The sequence below is a fragment of the Manis pentadactyla genome, chromosome 3 (genome assembly GCF_030020395.1).
Source record: "Manis pentadactyla isolate mManPen7 chromosome 3, mManPen7.hap1, whole genome shotgun sequence".
Taxonomy (NCBI): domain Eukaryota; kingdom Metazoa; phylum Chordata; class Mammalia; order Pholidota; family Manidae; genus Manis; species Manis pentadactyla.
The window spans coordinates 172,561,243-172,577,339 of NC_080021.1; the positions used below are offsets into that span (position 1 = coordinate 172,561,243).

The 16,097-nt window shown below is 41.6% G+C and overlaps 1 protein-coding gene and 1 long non-coding RNA gene across 4 annotated transcripts in view; one reads left to right on the forward strand and one right to left on the reverse strand.

Moving 5' to 3' along the window:
• The window catches only part of LOC130682996 (uncharacterized), a 206,230-nt gene that overhangs the window by 108,337 nt on the left and 81,796 nt on the right, over positions 1 to 16,097 (forward strand). The window lies entirely within an intron of this gene.
• Positions 1 to 16,097, reverse strand: part of SLC24A2 (solute carrier family 24 member 2) — a 207,840-nt gene that overhangs the window by 70,347 nt on the left and 121,396 nt on the right. For 2 of the 3 annotated variants that reach the window (XM_036887924.2, XM_036887911.2), the window contains exons 3-4: positions 10,244 to 10,282; positions 7,504 to 7,612 (exon numbers count right to left, since the gene is read on the reverse strand). In XM_036887924.2, coding sequence (XP_036743819.2) covers positions 7,504 to 7,612; positions 10,244 to 10,282 — 148 coding nt within the window. The remainder of the gene's footprint in view (positions 1 to 7,503; positions 7,613 to 10,243; positions 10,283 to 16,097) is intronic. The other variant, XM_036887918.2, reaches the window with a different exon arrangement.

Here is a 16,097-nt window from a genome sequence, read left to right on the forward strand (position 1 = left end):
GTCCAGTGAGTGTGGAAAGCATTAGGTTCAAAAGGCAAACTTCAGAGCTGTGGGGCTATGAACAAGTAATGTCACTCTTTGAACCTCAGTTTCCTCAGACGTAAAGCACAGTAACCCCTACAGCCACTGTTGACCGAGTTACATGGGATGACATCAGGTGTGTGGCACAGAGGACGCACTTCTAAAGGTCTGCTCTCTTGTTCTCCCTTTTCAACCTCTCTAGGCCCCTAGCTTCCTACACTTACATCACACACACGAAAGTACGGCAGACACACACACAGACATGAGACATATGGACCCCCTCCCCCAATGCTCCTTGAAGGATAGACTACTAGGGTGTTAGTTCAGGGGGCGAATAGCCATGTGCTTGTTCATCTTAAAAGAGCCCCACTTGGTTGAGCCTGCAGTGCACAGTCTGGGATCTCTGAGCGAGCCAGTCCCACGGCCCTGATCTCCTGGGCCCTCTGCTCTGCTCTGCATCTCCTTGGAGAGCTGCTCCCAAAGCTCACTTTGACAACACACACAGGTGTGGCCTCTGCCCTGAGGTTCACACCCCAAAGATGACTTTCCTCCAGATCCAGCAAGCAGACTTGCCCCGTGTTGAGTCCCTCCTCTGTGCACACCGCCGTGCACCAGTATGGCCCCCGAGGGTGGTTTATTAATCTGCACTCGCCATGATGTGTGCTTTCTGTGCTTCAGGACGTGGGCCTTGTTCCTCCAAGTAGGTGATTCCGGTGCTGCAGGAAGCCCCTCTCCCCACTTTCGTGTTTTGCTGAGAGAAGTTAACAGATTCCACGGGACAGTGGTGCTCATGCCTTACTCCTCTTCCTCAGGGCTTGCCTCTGTCCAGCCTCTTCTTCTTCACAGACAGTTCAGCCAGAGCATCTAAAAGCTGCTGCTTTATGGTACAGCTTATTCTTTGGTGGGCAGATTTTCCCTTTTGGTTCTTCTTTGTGAAAAGTGTCTCTGCTCTTCTTCCTTGTTCTTAATAAACTTACAAATCAAGTGATAAAGTCCCACAAAATATCTTTTTGGGATTTCAATTAGGATTGAGTTGTACTGAGAGTTTAATTTGGGAAGAACATATAACTTATAATATGTTGACATTTATTTAGATCTTTTTCTTTGTCCTACAGAAATGATTCTTATTGTTTTTGCTGTAAAGCTCTTCAACATTTCCTTGGGGTCAGTCCTTGGTACTTTATGGTTTTGTTGCACTTGTAAGTGGGGACTTTCTTTCCTTTACGGGTGTCATAGCTGGTCTAGAGGAAGGTTATTGAACTGGGTACATGGAAAAAGGATGTGAAATGAGTCAACTCTTAGTAGTTCTAGCAGTTAAAAAAAAATTACTTAACTGTTCCCTGGTGGAATTCCTTTGGACAAAGGGTTCAGCTGTTAATTTTAAAAAGTTTGAAAATTCATGATCTAAGGTAAAGGGAAGATGTTGAAAAAGTAGGTGTTTGCTACTTATTTGTGAGGCTTTCACCATCAATATGTCCCAGATTCAGGTCACTGAAGCCACCCATTCACCTCTCATTGCCTGAGCCAGATTGATAAAGCAATGGGAGAGATGGCTTCAGGATGTCACAGCAGCTACTGGAGAGGGAAATGAGGGAGTAGAACTGTCCTTCAGAAAGGCAGGAGGCGTGCTGCCAGGAGGCTCCCCCAGCCTGCCTGAGTGAATGGAACGTGAATGTATTGGCTGCAAAGTGACACCTGCAGAGACTGACTGTGATAACATGAAGGGACTTCACCATGGGGAAAATTTGTCTGTCTTTCTAACAGAAATAGCATTCTATTTCTCATGTATCTCATAGATAGCATTCTATGGGTACAGTGTCATTTTCAGACATCTCATTACAGGATTCTGAAGATCTTGTCATGAAAAACAACCCCAAGGGAATTCTATAGCGGCCCTGGGGACATACTGTTCTAAGCTGTCTAAAGCCCCATACTTAAATCATCCTTCCATTCAATTACAGGCCCACTACATGAATACCATTCCTATTTTTTTGTTCCCAGGGTATCAAGTACACATATTTGTTAAATTCTGCTATTAGTAATAAAGTTGTTATAATGAAAAATACATAAATCCAAACTTGAAATTCCACAGGGGAGGAGAAATTAGAATTGTAGAAGAGAATAAAAAAAATACATGGGAATTGAATGAGGAGCTTCTTACTTTAAAGTTTACTTCTCAAACACAACTTAATAGCAAATTATGTGGTAGATGCTTTCTTACAGGTGTTTGAGAATCTTGTAGTGATGGTAATGCTTCAAACATATAAAATTAGGCCCCTGGAACACAATAAATGAAAGAACCAATATTTTATCAAAGGAAAGAAAAGGGAAGGAAGTAAGAGAAGAACAAAGAGTTTGGAAAGAAAAGAGAAAGAAATAGAACTCATCAAGAATGCAAGAGACAGAGAGCAAACCTTTTGCACTGCAGCAATAACTCAGAACTAGGGGGAGACTTATCCAGTCATCCAGCATATACTGACCAGGCATCTACCTAAGGTCAGTGCCATCCTAGAGGCTGGGGGTGCAATGGTGGCCAGGGACATGATTGTTATCTGCTACTATAGAGACAGCCATCAACTGAGTAAGACTTTCTGGGACACAACCAAAGAGCCCTTTGACTGGGCATGAGCTAAGACAATCTACATGGCTACATGGCTAGAGAAATCGTTCTCCAGCAGAAAAATTACGAAAGCAAGCACTCATTCAGTCCATTCAACAAATATGTATTGGGGTCTCTATGTGCTGGGCACTGGAGATAGAGTAGAGCCTACCACATGCCTGTGCTGTTGGAGATATAAAGGTTAAGACAGGCAGAAAATAATGATATTTAACATTCATGGTGATAAGTGTTATGGAGAAATATGGATGAGGACAAGGAAGATCCAGAGCTCTGATCTATTGTCATTGCTTTGATTCTGTAGTTTTGATTGAGTAAGGCCTGTCTGATCAAGTGACATGTCAAAGCTGACTTGAAGGAAGGGAGGGCAGGAGACATCTGGATGTCGGGGGAAGAGGGAACGTGTGTAAAGGCCCTGAGGCAGTGGTGTGCTTAGAGTTTGTGAGAAGTAGCTGCTAGGTAGCCAGACAAGTGGAGCAAAGGGAATAACGCACGAGAGGAGGGAGAGAAGGGCTGAGGGAGAGGAGGGGAGAGGAGAGCAGGGAAGGAGGGAGGAGGAAAGAAAGGCAGATCATCACAATGAACAGAGAAACCAGTCAGGGATCTGGGTCCCTGAAACAGACTAGGCTTGATGAAACGTGGTTTCAAATACTTTGGTATCTTCTCATTTGGAAACTCCTCCTTCCTCCCCTTGAGTCTGGGCTGGCCTTTGTGCTGCTTCACTGGGAGGACACAGTAGAAGTGATGTTCTGGGACTTCCCAGTTTGGTCACCGGAAGCCTTGAAGCTTCTGCCTGGACCTGTTGGGTGGTTTGCTCTTGGAACCCGTAGCCCTGTGTAAGAAGTCAAGCCATGTGGCAAGGCCATGAGACAGCATGGAGGGTCAGGGGGTGCCCAGATGAGCACAGCCTCCCAGCTTTCCTTCAAAGGTGCCAGACATGTAAGCGAAGCCCTTTTGGACCTTCTAACATGCCCACCTACAGTAACACCACATGGCCTCCATTGATGCCACGGAGCAGAGAAGAATCACCCGACTGATCCCCAACCAAATTCCTGATCATGAAATCATGAACAATAATAATGTGGTGGCAGTTTTAAGCCACTAAATCTTGGATGCTTTGTCACATTTCAATGGAGAGCTGAGACACAAACACTGCTGGGTCTCGTGACCGAGGCCCAGAGGCTGACGAAGCTTTCAGCAAGGTTCAGTTGCTGGATTTTGGAAGGCAAAAACACTTGAGGGGCACGATGAGACAAAGGGAAGTGTCTTTCCACAGGTCATCTCTCCCAAATGATGTTTCCAAAGGACATGAAAACTTCTCTTTGTGAACACTGACTGCATGCCATGTGGCGCCAACGTACAGTCATGTAGGTGTTTGCCAGGAACACACGATGCCCTTTGGTGTGACTGGGAGGCTCCGGCAGTGTTCATGCTGTCAGCTCAGTGATGTAATCAGCATGCTCTATATTGTTAAAAGGTGATAGTTTGGCACGAAGATGTGTGAATTCAAGTGATGAAATGCAAACTAAGAGAGATGACTATTTCTGAGAGAGCTGTGGGTTAATTTTTTGGCTGTTCTTGGAATGGAAAATGATTGTGAATTTTGGGGAAAAATACCGGGGCAATCTGTTTCCTTGGCTCTGTACTCTGGAGCAATTTTAAACCATTGAAGTGCTTTCCATATTTTCTAATCACTCAAGTCCAGAACTGATTAAGGCTCTCAGCATTCTTGCAGATTCACACCACTGGAACACTCCACGTCTTTCAGGGAAAGATTTCACCTTGAAAGCAGGTGCCCAGATTTTGAAGGCACATCTTGCTAAAGCAGGAATAAACACTTTAATCGCAGAGCAGCCCCATGAGGGCCAGGTGTTTTGGAAAATCACTGATGGCCCAACTCGGAGACAACCCAGATTTACTTTGTCTTAACTCACAGAAACAATATGAACCTTATCCACCAAAGAGAAAAAAAACAAAAAGAAGCCCTACCAGAAACTGAATTCTCATAAACAAAAACCAGAGACTTAAATTGTTGACATCTGTGGGCAAGGTCACACATGTGCACACAGGTTACATATGCTTAGAACATCTCTGGAATGAGCCCCAAGAAATGGGTAGTGGTGGCTTTCTCTGGGGAGAATTGGAGGACTAGAGAAAATTGGGAGATTGTTGGAGGAGGAACTTTTTTTTCTTTACTACAACCTTTTGAATATTTTGAATTAAAAAAATCATATAGTGCCTTATTTTTAAAAATAATGAAAGAGAATAATTCCAAACCTGTATGTGGCACTTATAATTTGCTAGGCAATGCATTAAATGCCTTATGTATATTCACTCCTTTAATCCTTACAACAATCTTATAATGTAGACATCAGTATATATCATTCTGATTTTACAGATGAGGAAACTGAGTACAGAGAGGTTAAGTAACTTGTCCAAGGTCACACAGCTGGTAAATGAAGAGCTGCCATCTGGAACCAGCGTCTGGCTCTGGAGTCTGTCCTCTTAATTACTATATGATACTGCCTTGCCAAAAATAAATAAACTTAGTCACCTACTTATAATAAAGTTGCAGCAGATAAAACAGTTCTTTTCTTCTCTCACATGGCCCTTCAGGGTGATGGGTGGAGAAGATGGTGGTTCAGAATAACCAAGATGTAGTCTGAAACTCATGGGCTTTAGAGGGCTTTGAAATTGTATGACTATTATGTCAAAAGCATGACTGGCCAAGTTGTGTAATCTTTCTGAGCCACGTACTCCACTAGACTCAGGGGACTTTGTGATGGAGTCGAGTCCCTGCTCTCTGGAAACTAGCTGTACCCTGGGGGACAGAGGCGGTGAACAAACCATCACACAAACTATGATGGGAGTGATGATGACACATCCAAGGGGCCCTGGGAGATGAGGACGGGGCCCTGAGGGTTGCCTGCTGGTTGGGGGTGTTTAGACAAAGTGCTGAAGGCTGGGCAGGGGTAAAGCAGGGACAGTGGCAGAGGGTGGGAGAAAGAAAAGTATTCTAGGTCAGGGGAATAGCTTATTCCTTCAAGGAGGAAAGAAGTACCTGTTTGAAGACAGAAAGTGAGTCAAATTGCGTTTGGAGAAAGAGGCAGATCATGTAGACCATGGAAGGTATTTCACAATTTTTCTAAGAGCCCCGGAAAGCCACTGCAGCTTATTAGTAGGACTGACATGATTTGATTGACTTTAGGAAGATTACTTTGGCTGCTGTTTGGAAAATACGCAAGAGAAGGAGGCATTAGAGGAAGTGGAAAAACAGTTAGGAAGCTATTGCAGGAATCCAGGCAAGTGATGAAGATGGCTTGGAACGAGCTGGCAGTGAGGGTAGATGAATGAATTTGAGATCTGTTTTGGTGGTACAGTATTTTATGAAATTAGAATACTAATGTTGGCTATGAAGTGTCATTTTGAAGTATAAGCTCACGGGTGTGAAAAAGCCTTGTCAACTGTAAAGTGCTAGACAAAGGTAACTCCCTCTAGTGAAGGAACCCAGTCACACGCCCGCTGAGTGGCTGCGAGGAAGTTTTCCTGCCATCCCTCATTCCCTTCTCTGAGGTGCACTCAAGGTGAAGGAAAAGAAGGCCAGCGACTGAGTCTAATTCCCGTGTCTAGTGGGCCTCTGGATAAATAGAGTAATGATATTTAGGGTGTCCCTGGCTAAGGATTACCCCTAGCAACTAGAACCCAGGATCTATGAAGTAGGGCTCCTTGGAGAACATCACATCAGCTAATTCTCTGGGGTATAAAACAGGGAAGTCTCATAATCGAAATGCTCCAAAGTGAAGGTGACTCCATGATTCTGGGTGAGAGGTGGGGATGATCTTGTGAGGGGAGACAGGACCTAGGGAGCCACTCTTGAGGTCCCAGAGTTTTCTTTCCTTCACCCGAATCACCTGACTGCCTGTACCCTTGAAATTATTTAGCACAGCTTTATATTGGGAAGAGCTCTTATTTATGTGACATGATTTAGCAATCTCATCCCACGTGTTCATTCGGTGGCAGACATTTGTTTCCTGGGCCATGCTCTTCCCTTTAACCCTGTGTAACATCAGACCTGACTATAAAGTCCAGGGATGCAAGGAGGACAGACCTGATTATATCTGAACACTTGCTAGTGGCTTAACTCTGATACTTACCTGACACAACAGACATCGACCTGCTGGAAAACTGGATACCTAGGCAATTTATGAAACATGTGGTTCTGTTTGTGAATGAGTGAAACTGGAAGAGGACAATACTGGATTCCTTGTGATGGTACCTATGATTATCCTAGGAGATGAGCCAGGCCTTTTGGGTCTCCAAGGACTGATTCTAAGTGTTACCTTAGTGAGGGCTCTTTGGATGCTTAGAAGCTCACCTCCCACTCCCCAGCTGCCAAAGAATCTGTACAATATCACTGTTCCACATTGAGCATCATTCCCAACACTATTCATGGTCCTTATAAACCATGGAGTTCTCTCTCTCTTTTTAAAAGACATATATCTTCACATGCAACTTCATTTTGGAACTTAGGAAGGATGATGAAAGAGAAGTGTCACACTAGCTGGAAGGGAGTAAAAGCTTTTTGTCTCTGCCTCATGACAAACTCTATTTATGCTGGAGGCATCAAAAGACAATCAGCACAAGGACCTCAGATCCAGCTCCTGGTACAAAAATCCCCCGCTGTGAATTGACCTGTTATTGCAGAGCAAGTGTGCCAAAGGGCCAGGGCTTCCTCCGGCAGATGAGAAACAAGAGGACACTGGCAGGCTTGTATGACGGAAGCATAAACATGTTTTATGAAGAGAAGCCCTTTTATACCCTCTTTTCTCCTAAACAAGCTCCCAAAACTAAAGCCTGATGTTTACCTTCAGCGAGTGGGTCAAGGGTGTGTATCATGAGCTGAAAGATGCTGTTCCTCATGAGGCTGTTGTGGAGGGAGGCAGAACTTCCACCTCGCTGCAGACGTGGTTTAGCCTGAGCACAGAGACCAGAGAGAGACGCTGTTAGTTCTCAGAGGCTGAAGATGAATGCATGATAGACCAGACCCTCGCCTAGTCTGGGGGGAGGTCACTCATTTCTGTCACATGATCATACACTATTGAACCGAAGTACATTTCAAATCCCCCAAAGGAATGGCTTTCTCACATTCTTCCTTCCAAATGAATTAATTGCTACCATTTTTTTTAGAGCTTAGTAAATGCTAGTCAATGTGCTTTACCTCCATCAGTTTATCTCATTTTCAAAATGAGCCTTATGAACTAAATGCTATTATTATTCCCTTTTGATGGATAAGGAAACTTGGTCCCAGAGAAGAGAAATGAGTCCATGTTATACAGACAAAAAATGGAGGATAGAGGAATAGATCTTGGGGTTTGCTTCTCTCAAAACTTCTCTGACCCAGTGGGTGGTATCTAAAATATTTAGATTGTGACATCCTACCAGTAAACATTTTCAGTAGGTATAAATGTATCCATCTATATACTTGGATCTGTGTCTGTATCTACACTTGTGTCTATATTCACACACATCTTAAATTTGAGCAAATACATTATAAAACATTTGCAACAGTATAAATCATAAAGAATAATATAAAAGTATGATAGAAGGGCTAATATATTACCCTTCCCCAAAGGAACATCTTGCACTTCTCCTGGGGTACAACATCTCTACCCAGAGAACCAGACCACAGCTCTAATCCATGTGTGAAGTGAGATTTGAAGAGAGAAAACCTCTTATTCTGAATCCACAGAGAAACTCCCAGCTTCAGAAGGGGGGCCCCTACTGCATATTCTCCTACTAGTGTGATCCTTTGGCCAAATAAATGAAACTGATAGGTAAGAGAAAAACAAAGAACTTCTAGAGATGAGGTTACCAAAGTCTGGCTATTTATTTATTTATTTTATTGAAGTATTGTTGATAGATAATCTTATACTGGTTTCGAATATACAACACAGTGGTTCAACAGTCACCCACATTATCGAATCCTCACCCCCATTTGGACAGATTATTATGCTGTGTGGCACCTGCTTTCTCCCCCTCTGGTGGACTTCGTGCTGGCTCTCACAGGAGAAGATGCTTCAGAGGCAGCCAGGCTTTATAGACAGGCAGATTTAAGAGGTACGCAGGTAATATAGGGTAAGAGTATTTAATTTCTTATTAAACTTTTGGTCCAAAATCTTGGCATGGGATTATTCTGAGCCAGGTAAAAATTAAATATTATTCGCCACTAAGTCTACCAACCCTCTACATTACAGGGCTTTTCCAAAATAGTCCATCACACTCCAAAACCACAAGAGAGTTTCCCACGAAAAGTCCACAATCAAATACAGTTGGCAAATGCTACATCCTAGACCAACCCACCTGTAGCCTTTTGAGATACACATTAGACCACTAAGTCTAGCACTAAGGCAAGCTGGCTAACTTGGCTAACTTGGACAGTTAACCATTGCCCACAGGTTCCTTCTTTTATAGAAAATGTTCTCATGATCATGGTCTGCAAGATAGGAGACAAACATGGAGCCCAGAGTACCTGTGAACTATGGGTAAATGTCTATGTGAGCTAGATGGAGAAAGCTGAATTTCTTTTTGTGATTTTGTTATAATTGATATTCTATTAGAAAGCATATTCTCAGCTCTATAAGGTTTGGAGAAGAATCAGAGGGGATTACTGTTGTCTTAGTCGTGAACCAGGTCGTGAGCTCCTCAAGGGAAAAGATTGGCCTGTGCCCCTAGCCTAGTACTGGACCTGGCATTTCCTGTGGGCTCTCAGTGACTGTCGTGTCTGCTCTGGATGCTTCTGAGTACTACAGGAGGAAGGACGGGGTCATAGTATCTTTATTACAAGTTCATTTAGCCTTAAGTTTCAAAATATTTTAGGGGCAAAGTTAACAGACTTGAATAGAGTTGAAATGTGATGACTTTTCAATGGCTGACAACAAGAATTCTGAAGGTTATTTCCTTACCACATTGCACAGTATAAAATGTGATGTGTTATTCGGAAAGGCACTGGAAAATGTGTTTGTTGTTAATGATTGGTCATAACCACTGTTACTGTGGTCCTTATTCTGAGAAACTGGAAAAACTCTCCTGTGTAGCTCTTCATAAGCAAGGAATATATCTACAGAAGAATGTAAAGCATTCTTTTGGGTATTATGTATATATTGAATACATATAGTTCTCATGCAGCATTTCTTTTGATGGAACCAAAAGAAATTCCAACCAAAAATTAGGTGCATGCAGATGCACAAAGAAAACAGATATCAAGCATTAGCTCCCACACTGTCCCCAAATACCAATTCAACATCCCTTGGAATGCAATTTGGAAATATCTTACTCTTCCAATGCCGATAAAAGTTCACAGCAAATGAAAGAGAGACCTTGAACTTGCTGAAACTTAGTCCCAGAATTAAATTGTCAGTGGATATCAGAATTCAGTTGACACTAATTGTAGGACAAAGCGTACATATACACTGGCATATTAAACCATGTAAGTATTCCAAGGGAGAGGATGATTTGTTGAGCATGTGAGCCCCTCTTCCTCCCACACCTGCCCCCACACTGTCCACAGGCACATGAACAGGTACAGACAGAACCACTGCTTCCTACCGGTAGAGCCTGTTCATCCTTGTCCCTGGCTGAAGATGACTGCATAAGAGGAAAAGGCAAAAACAGAAGACAAAGAAATAAATAAAAGACAAATCACATACATGTTTTACATTTAATAACAAGCATAAATACAGGGAAAGATTTGGTTCTTTCTGCTCCTGGGCAGAAATACACCAACGGAGTGGGCCAAGGGAGTATATTTCTAGCAAATATACAATGGTTTATTTAGGCACGTGGTAAATTCTCCTGAAAGATCAAAGTTAAATGGCCAACCCAAATGCCCGCAGTAGAGGGCAGTTAAATCACTTATGGCCCATACATGTAGAATACCATGTGATTATTAAAGCAAACTAGGGAAGTACACATGTATTGACGTGCAAAAATATCTAAGATACATTGTTAAGTGTCAAAAATTAAAAACCTTATTGTTATCTCATTTTATTAAAGAAAGTAAATTAATATTTTATGTAAAGAAAAAATTTCTTCGAGAATCATAACAAACTGATGCTGGTGGTTATTGATGGGTGTTGGGATTACAAGGAAATACCATTTTCCATGTCTTTTGGAGGGAGTCAATATTTATCACCCCACATACGGTGAATAAAATCTGAAGGAGTTAGGTCAAGACTAAAATAATCACATATGAAATTCAAATGATCCATTCTTTCCTGCCCCCACCACTTCAAGTTTTCTACTCTAAAAGTGGAAATATCTGTCATGTGGAGAAAAGTGACTAACACACAAGGGCACGTGAGGCCCAGGCATGTGTTAGGAGAGAGCAGAACTCAGACAAGGGACCCTGGAGTCTACCAATATGACCCAGTGGGTGGCTATGCTTCCTCAACTTAATATGAACACTCCTTCTTCAGAACCTGGGCACCCTGCTGGGATCTTTCCAGGTGTACAGGTGCCTTGTGGATCCCTCCTGCTCAGACACTGCTTTTGCCACTCCACCTCAACTACGGGTGCAAACAGCAAGAACAAACAGGAGCCATTCCCCTACGCCTGTCTTCTGGTCCTCCCCATCAGTCTTTGCTGATCTGTGTCCTCAGGAATAACTGCACACTTGGAGAAGAGTAGATGAGCTTAGAGCTGTTTTAAAACCTGCATAGGTCCTAAGCTCTCTTTTTCTGTCCTATCACATACGTCATATAAAGAATGTTAAGATGCCCCCACATCCCATCTAAAATAAACATTTTTGTTTAAAAAAAATGGAAAGGAGCCTAACAATTTTGCATTTCAAATGATTGGCCATGTGCAATTCATTTAATTTATGGTTGGCATGCTTAAAATCTTGGAATGTGAGAAAATTGAATCTACAATTTGTTTTCACAGATAATGTAATTTTTAAGAAGACTAAATGAACACTTAATGAAGTTAATAAATATTTCATAGACATTCAGTCAAACATTTAATAATCTAGTGGGTGGTACCTTTTTAGATTTTAGAGTCAGTATCAACATATCTATATTTTTGTGGTTCCAAACATTTTTGTAGAAACGTGAAGAACTTGTAAGTCTCAGGCACAGCAGATAGAAGAGTTCTGAGATGGTGGTAATTTCTGAACGTAGCCCATGGGCATTACTATAAATTTGCCGTAACTGCCTGATTTGGGGCTCTCTGTCAATGACTTCTCTAAAAATACTAATAAGAAAATATCCAAAAAACATGCTTGGGAAACTGCAGTGGACTTGAAATTGTTTCATTTCCCTTTCTGCTCGGAAAGGCACTGTGTGATCCCTCTTCTCTCTGGCAGATCCTTTCATTTTTCTCTTCTTCTACATCAGACAGCTCAACAAATGGCCCCACAGTCTATAGAACAATCCCCCAGGGAAATCATCCAGTGCCACAAGCTCAACTTTTGGACATACGTGCAGATGAACTGTCAGGGCATGCCTTTTCAGTCAGCAGATTTACACCTTGGGGCTAAGTGGGAGATGAATAATTATGAGCTGGGATTGATACCACAGTGAACTACAGAACATGAAGGAACAAAATGAAGCTGTGGTCTTTAAGGGAAAAACTATCACCCGTGAAGAGTTGGGATAAAAAAATATATATGTAAAGAAAAGTATTTGAGGAAGGAAAAAAATTCAAACCTGTATTTTGCTCTGAAAAGAAGAAAAAAATATCTACCCCGTTGACTTCCTTTTTTCTCACAGACAAGGAGGATTGTAAGACACAATAAGTGGAAAGAAAATGCTTTGTACACAGAATCTACAAAGAAAAAATCGAGTGCACGGAAAGGTCTGAAATCCTTTACAAACTCGCCCCTTGTTTAATGTCAGCAGAGTTCAAGTTGACATCATTGGTTTTCTTTCAAATGTACTTTGCAGACATGAACATACTTCAGGTTATGTGTAAATTTAGGTATACACACAGATGGCAGCTGAGGCCATTAAAACACACTTTTACTTTCTTTTATGTGGCCCTGTTGCAAAGGGATGAGAAATGTGACATATGATGGTAATTGCTCATTTTCAGAGACTCACACACATCTACTGATATTTCCTGATGTGCATGTGACTTAGCCCTACTCCAACTACATCTTGAAGCAGCCTCATAATCCTGCAGTGTGCTGCTGATTATGTTAGAAATTCAATTTTAAAGGGGCTTTAATTATACTAGAAATAACTAGTGGAGGTGACAAAGAATGTGTATAGCCTGAGTTTATAGGCCCGTAGTATTTCTATCCACTGGATTATTCAGCTAACTATCTGGATTTGGGCTGGCCTCAGTGTTGGTGAATTTATTTTCAGAGCCATTGAATACCTGGCGAGTTTATTGTAATCCACTGGATATTACAGAAGACATATTTTAAAGCTTCTTTAAAAGATGACTAATGTAACTTCAACGTTTTATCTTGGTATTCTTATTGTACATTTTGCTCTTTAATCCCCTTGATGTTAAACATACCAAATACTATATATTTGTATTGTAGGAAAAATTGTTAGGCCAACTGGTAGCATACACAGAAACTCTTGAGGAATATTTAGAAGAATTCCTAAAATGCATCCCGAAGCATCTCAGGCTGGGGCTGTGGTGTGCCAATGTACACCTGCCCCTTTGTTCATGAAAGTAGGACATCCACCAGGCCAGGATGTAAGGAATACATCTCCTATTTAAGAGAAAGCATTCTTTAGTTCAACCCTTTATTAAATTTAAACTTGCTCCCTTCCTGATTACTGCAAGGAGGTGAGTAATTGAGCAAATGGAATGATGCCATTAATATCCCAGGTGGAAACCCCAATTCTATATGGGAATTCTGCTATGTATTTGATAGGTGTTTTGAAAATGCCCCATTTTCCCCCACCCCCAGACAATAAGACACAGTCCATTTAGAAAGCATTTTAGCACTGTAAATCATTCACAGATCCATACATTGTCCCTATTCCTTTGACCCTGGAAAGCCACAGGTTGTGGAATGATTTCTCTGATTACAACGTAGTTTTGATTTGACTTTATACAAAGGCTCACTCCACATACAGGCCCCTGGTTCATCTCATGGATGCAAACGTTAGGCCAGTCTTGCAGTTCAGCTGCATCGTGGCCACACAGCCCTTGGTTCATGCCGACCAGTAACTGCCCACCTGCAAATCGCATCATCAAATGGGTCCCTGGGAAGATTTTATATGGCAGAGGACAACTGCATAACATAAGAGGTGGCTTTTTGGGACAGTGGCATGGTGTCATATATAGAAAGACAAATAATGTGTCAAAACAATTAGTTAACAGCCATAAACATCCACCACTATAACCTTTTATTAACTCTGCACAATGGGCCTTTATTCCTTGTGCACTACAGTCTATAAAAGCAAACTTAAAAATAGAGTTATTTTGTCATAAATATGATCTGAGTGTACATGCCAGTGATTAGAAATATTAATTCAATGTTTAATTGACATTATTTTAATGTCTTAAGAATTTAGAAAGATTGGGTTGAGGGATGATTTGATTTTTATTTAAAAAATTAACAAGAAAGAATGAAATGATGTCTTTTTTCTTTTAATACATTTACCTGTAACAAGCAGTAACATTCAAAACATCTGTCCTCAAAAAAGATGAATAAATCTTAAAGTCTATGGAGACTAGATGAGAGGTGCAAAAGCCTCAGTCCTGAGATCTAAAAGTAAAGAAATCCTACCACTTCTTAATCAGATGCCAAATCATCACTGTCTCTCTCTCTTTACTGCCTTAACATACTCCCTGAAGCTTTAAGGGAGGAGGGTAAATAGCCTAAAGAAAAAATACTAAGGTATTTTAGTTCAGATAACTTGTACCACTGGTTCTGGGTAATTTTCCCACTATTACTGTCCTTTGGGGAAGGTAAGAATCTCACAGATTAATGAACTGCTGAAGGTGGCAGCCCAGAATGCAAGAACAGCCACTTTTGCAACTCAGAGGAAATACACTGGGATGGAGAAAAAGGATGGAAATAAAGTAATTAGTATGCTCACATTTTGGAAGCAAAGCCTTCTGATGATTTGTTTGAATAATTTGAATGATCACAAAATATTTGGGATTATGATATTTCAGAAGAATAGCCATTACCCAAATGGAGGGAATGGAAGTGAAATTGCTAAGAAATAGTTAAGGAACAACATTTTGCCTCTTAAAATGGTTGTACAAGTTGAGAAATAATGTAGGATGGGAAATGCTGTCATATTGTTACTAAGAATATGGGATTCAGGCTCAGGCTGCTTGTGTTCGTTTTCCTACTTTTGGCACTTATTAGCTGTGTGGCCTTAGACAAGTTACTTAATCACTCTGTGCTTTGGGTTCCTCATCTGTAAAATAGGGATAATAAAAGTACTTCAGAGGGCTGGTGTGTGGTTAAGTGAGTTAATATGTTTAAAGAGCTCAGACCAATGTTTGGCATATAGTAGGCACTATGTATTAGCTTTGTTTACCATTACTATTAATACTAGGAGCCACCAGGGAGAATGACAAATTATAAGATAATAGTAGGTTCAGGGTTGTGAACTGGATTACAGAACAGGGTGGCTTCTATGGGAAGTAGGAAAATTCCTGTGATGAGAATGATGAGAGGTGATTTATGTAGGACACTACAGCATGGTTAATTAGGCATGTCTGAGGTTGGCTCAGGGATAAGAGGACACAACAGATTATATTTCCCTGACTTGGCTTCTGACTATGTCCCTACCCCATGAATCAGCATTGCCTAAAGGATATGGGATTGGCAAACCTAGGTCAGCACTTCATAACTCATACACCTTAGTGAGACTATTTTTGATCAGGAAGCTCTGGAGGCTAGAATATTCAGAGAAGGCAGAGCCCAGGCCAGAACCAAGAGGATCCCCCACCAAACCCACCCCCTTGAAGTTCTGGAAGTTTCTGGTCAACACTTTCACTTGGAAGGATGTTGCTTGTGAGTGAAAAAGGGCAATAGCTGGATCAGAAAGGCCATAGGCTTAGCCATAAGTCCAGTTTCTGGGGGAGCCGTTTCTCTGTGGGTGGCATTCTGGACTGGAAGATCTCTCATGACAGGAAGCCAGACTGTGCAGGGATGACGTGGGAACATGTCTAGGGTGGGCACCTGCTGAACATCAGGATGTGGATAAAGATGAAACAAGGTCCTCTCAAAACCTGAAAAAAGTTTACCCCATGAGAGGGCAGCTACTCATAACAGATGAGATGGGACATCTGTTGTAAGCTAGTCTAAAATTTAAGGAAATATGATTTGGGAATATAAAGTAAGTTAAGGGGCCAGGAAACTTCAAGATGCAGAAATGGACTACAATTGACCAACTGTAATCTGCAAATTGCTTATGATCAGTATCTCCAAACTTTACTGATTATATACCATATTGAAAACATTCTGAGTAACATATAT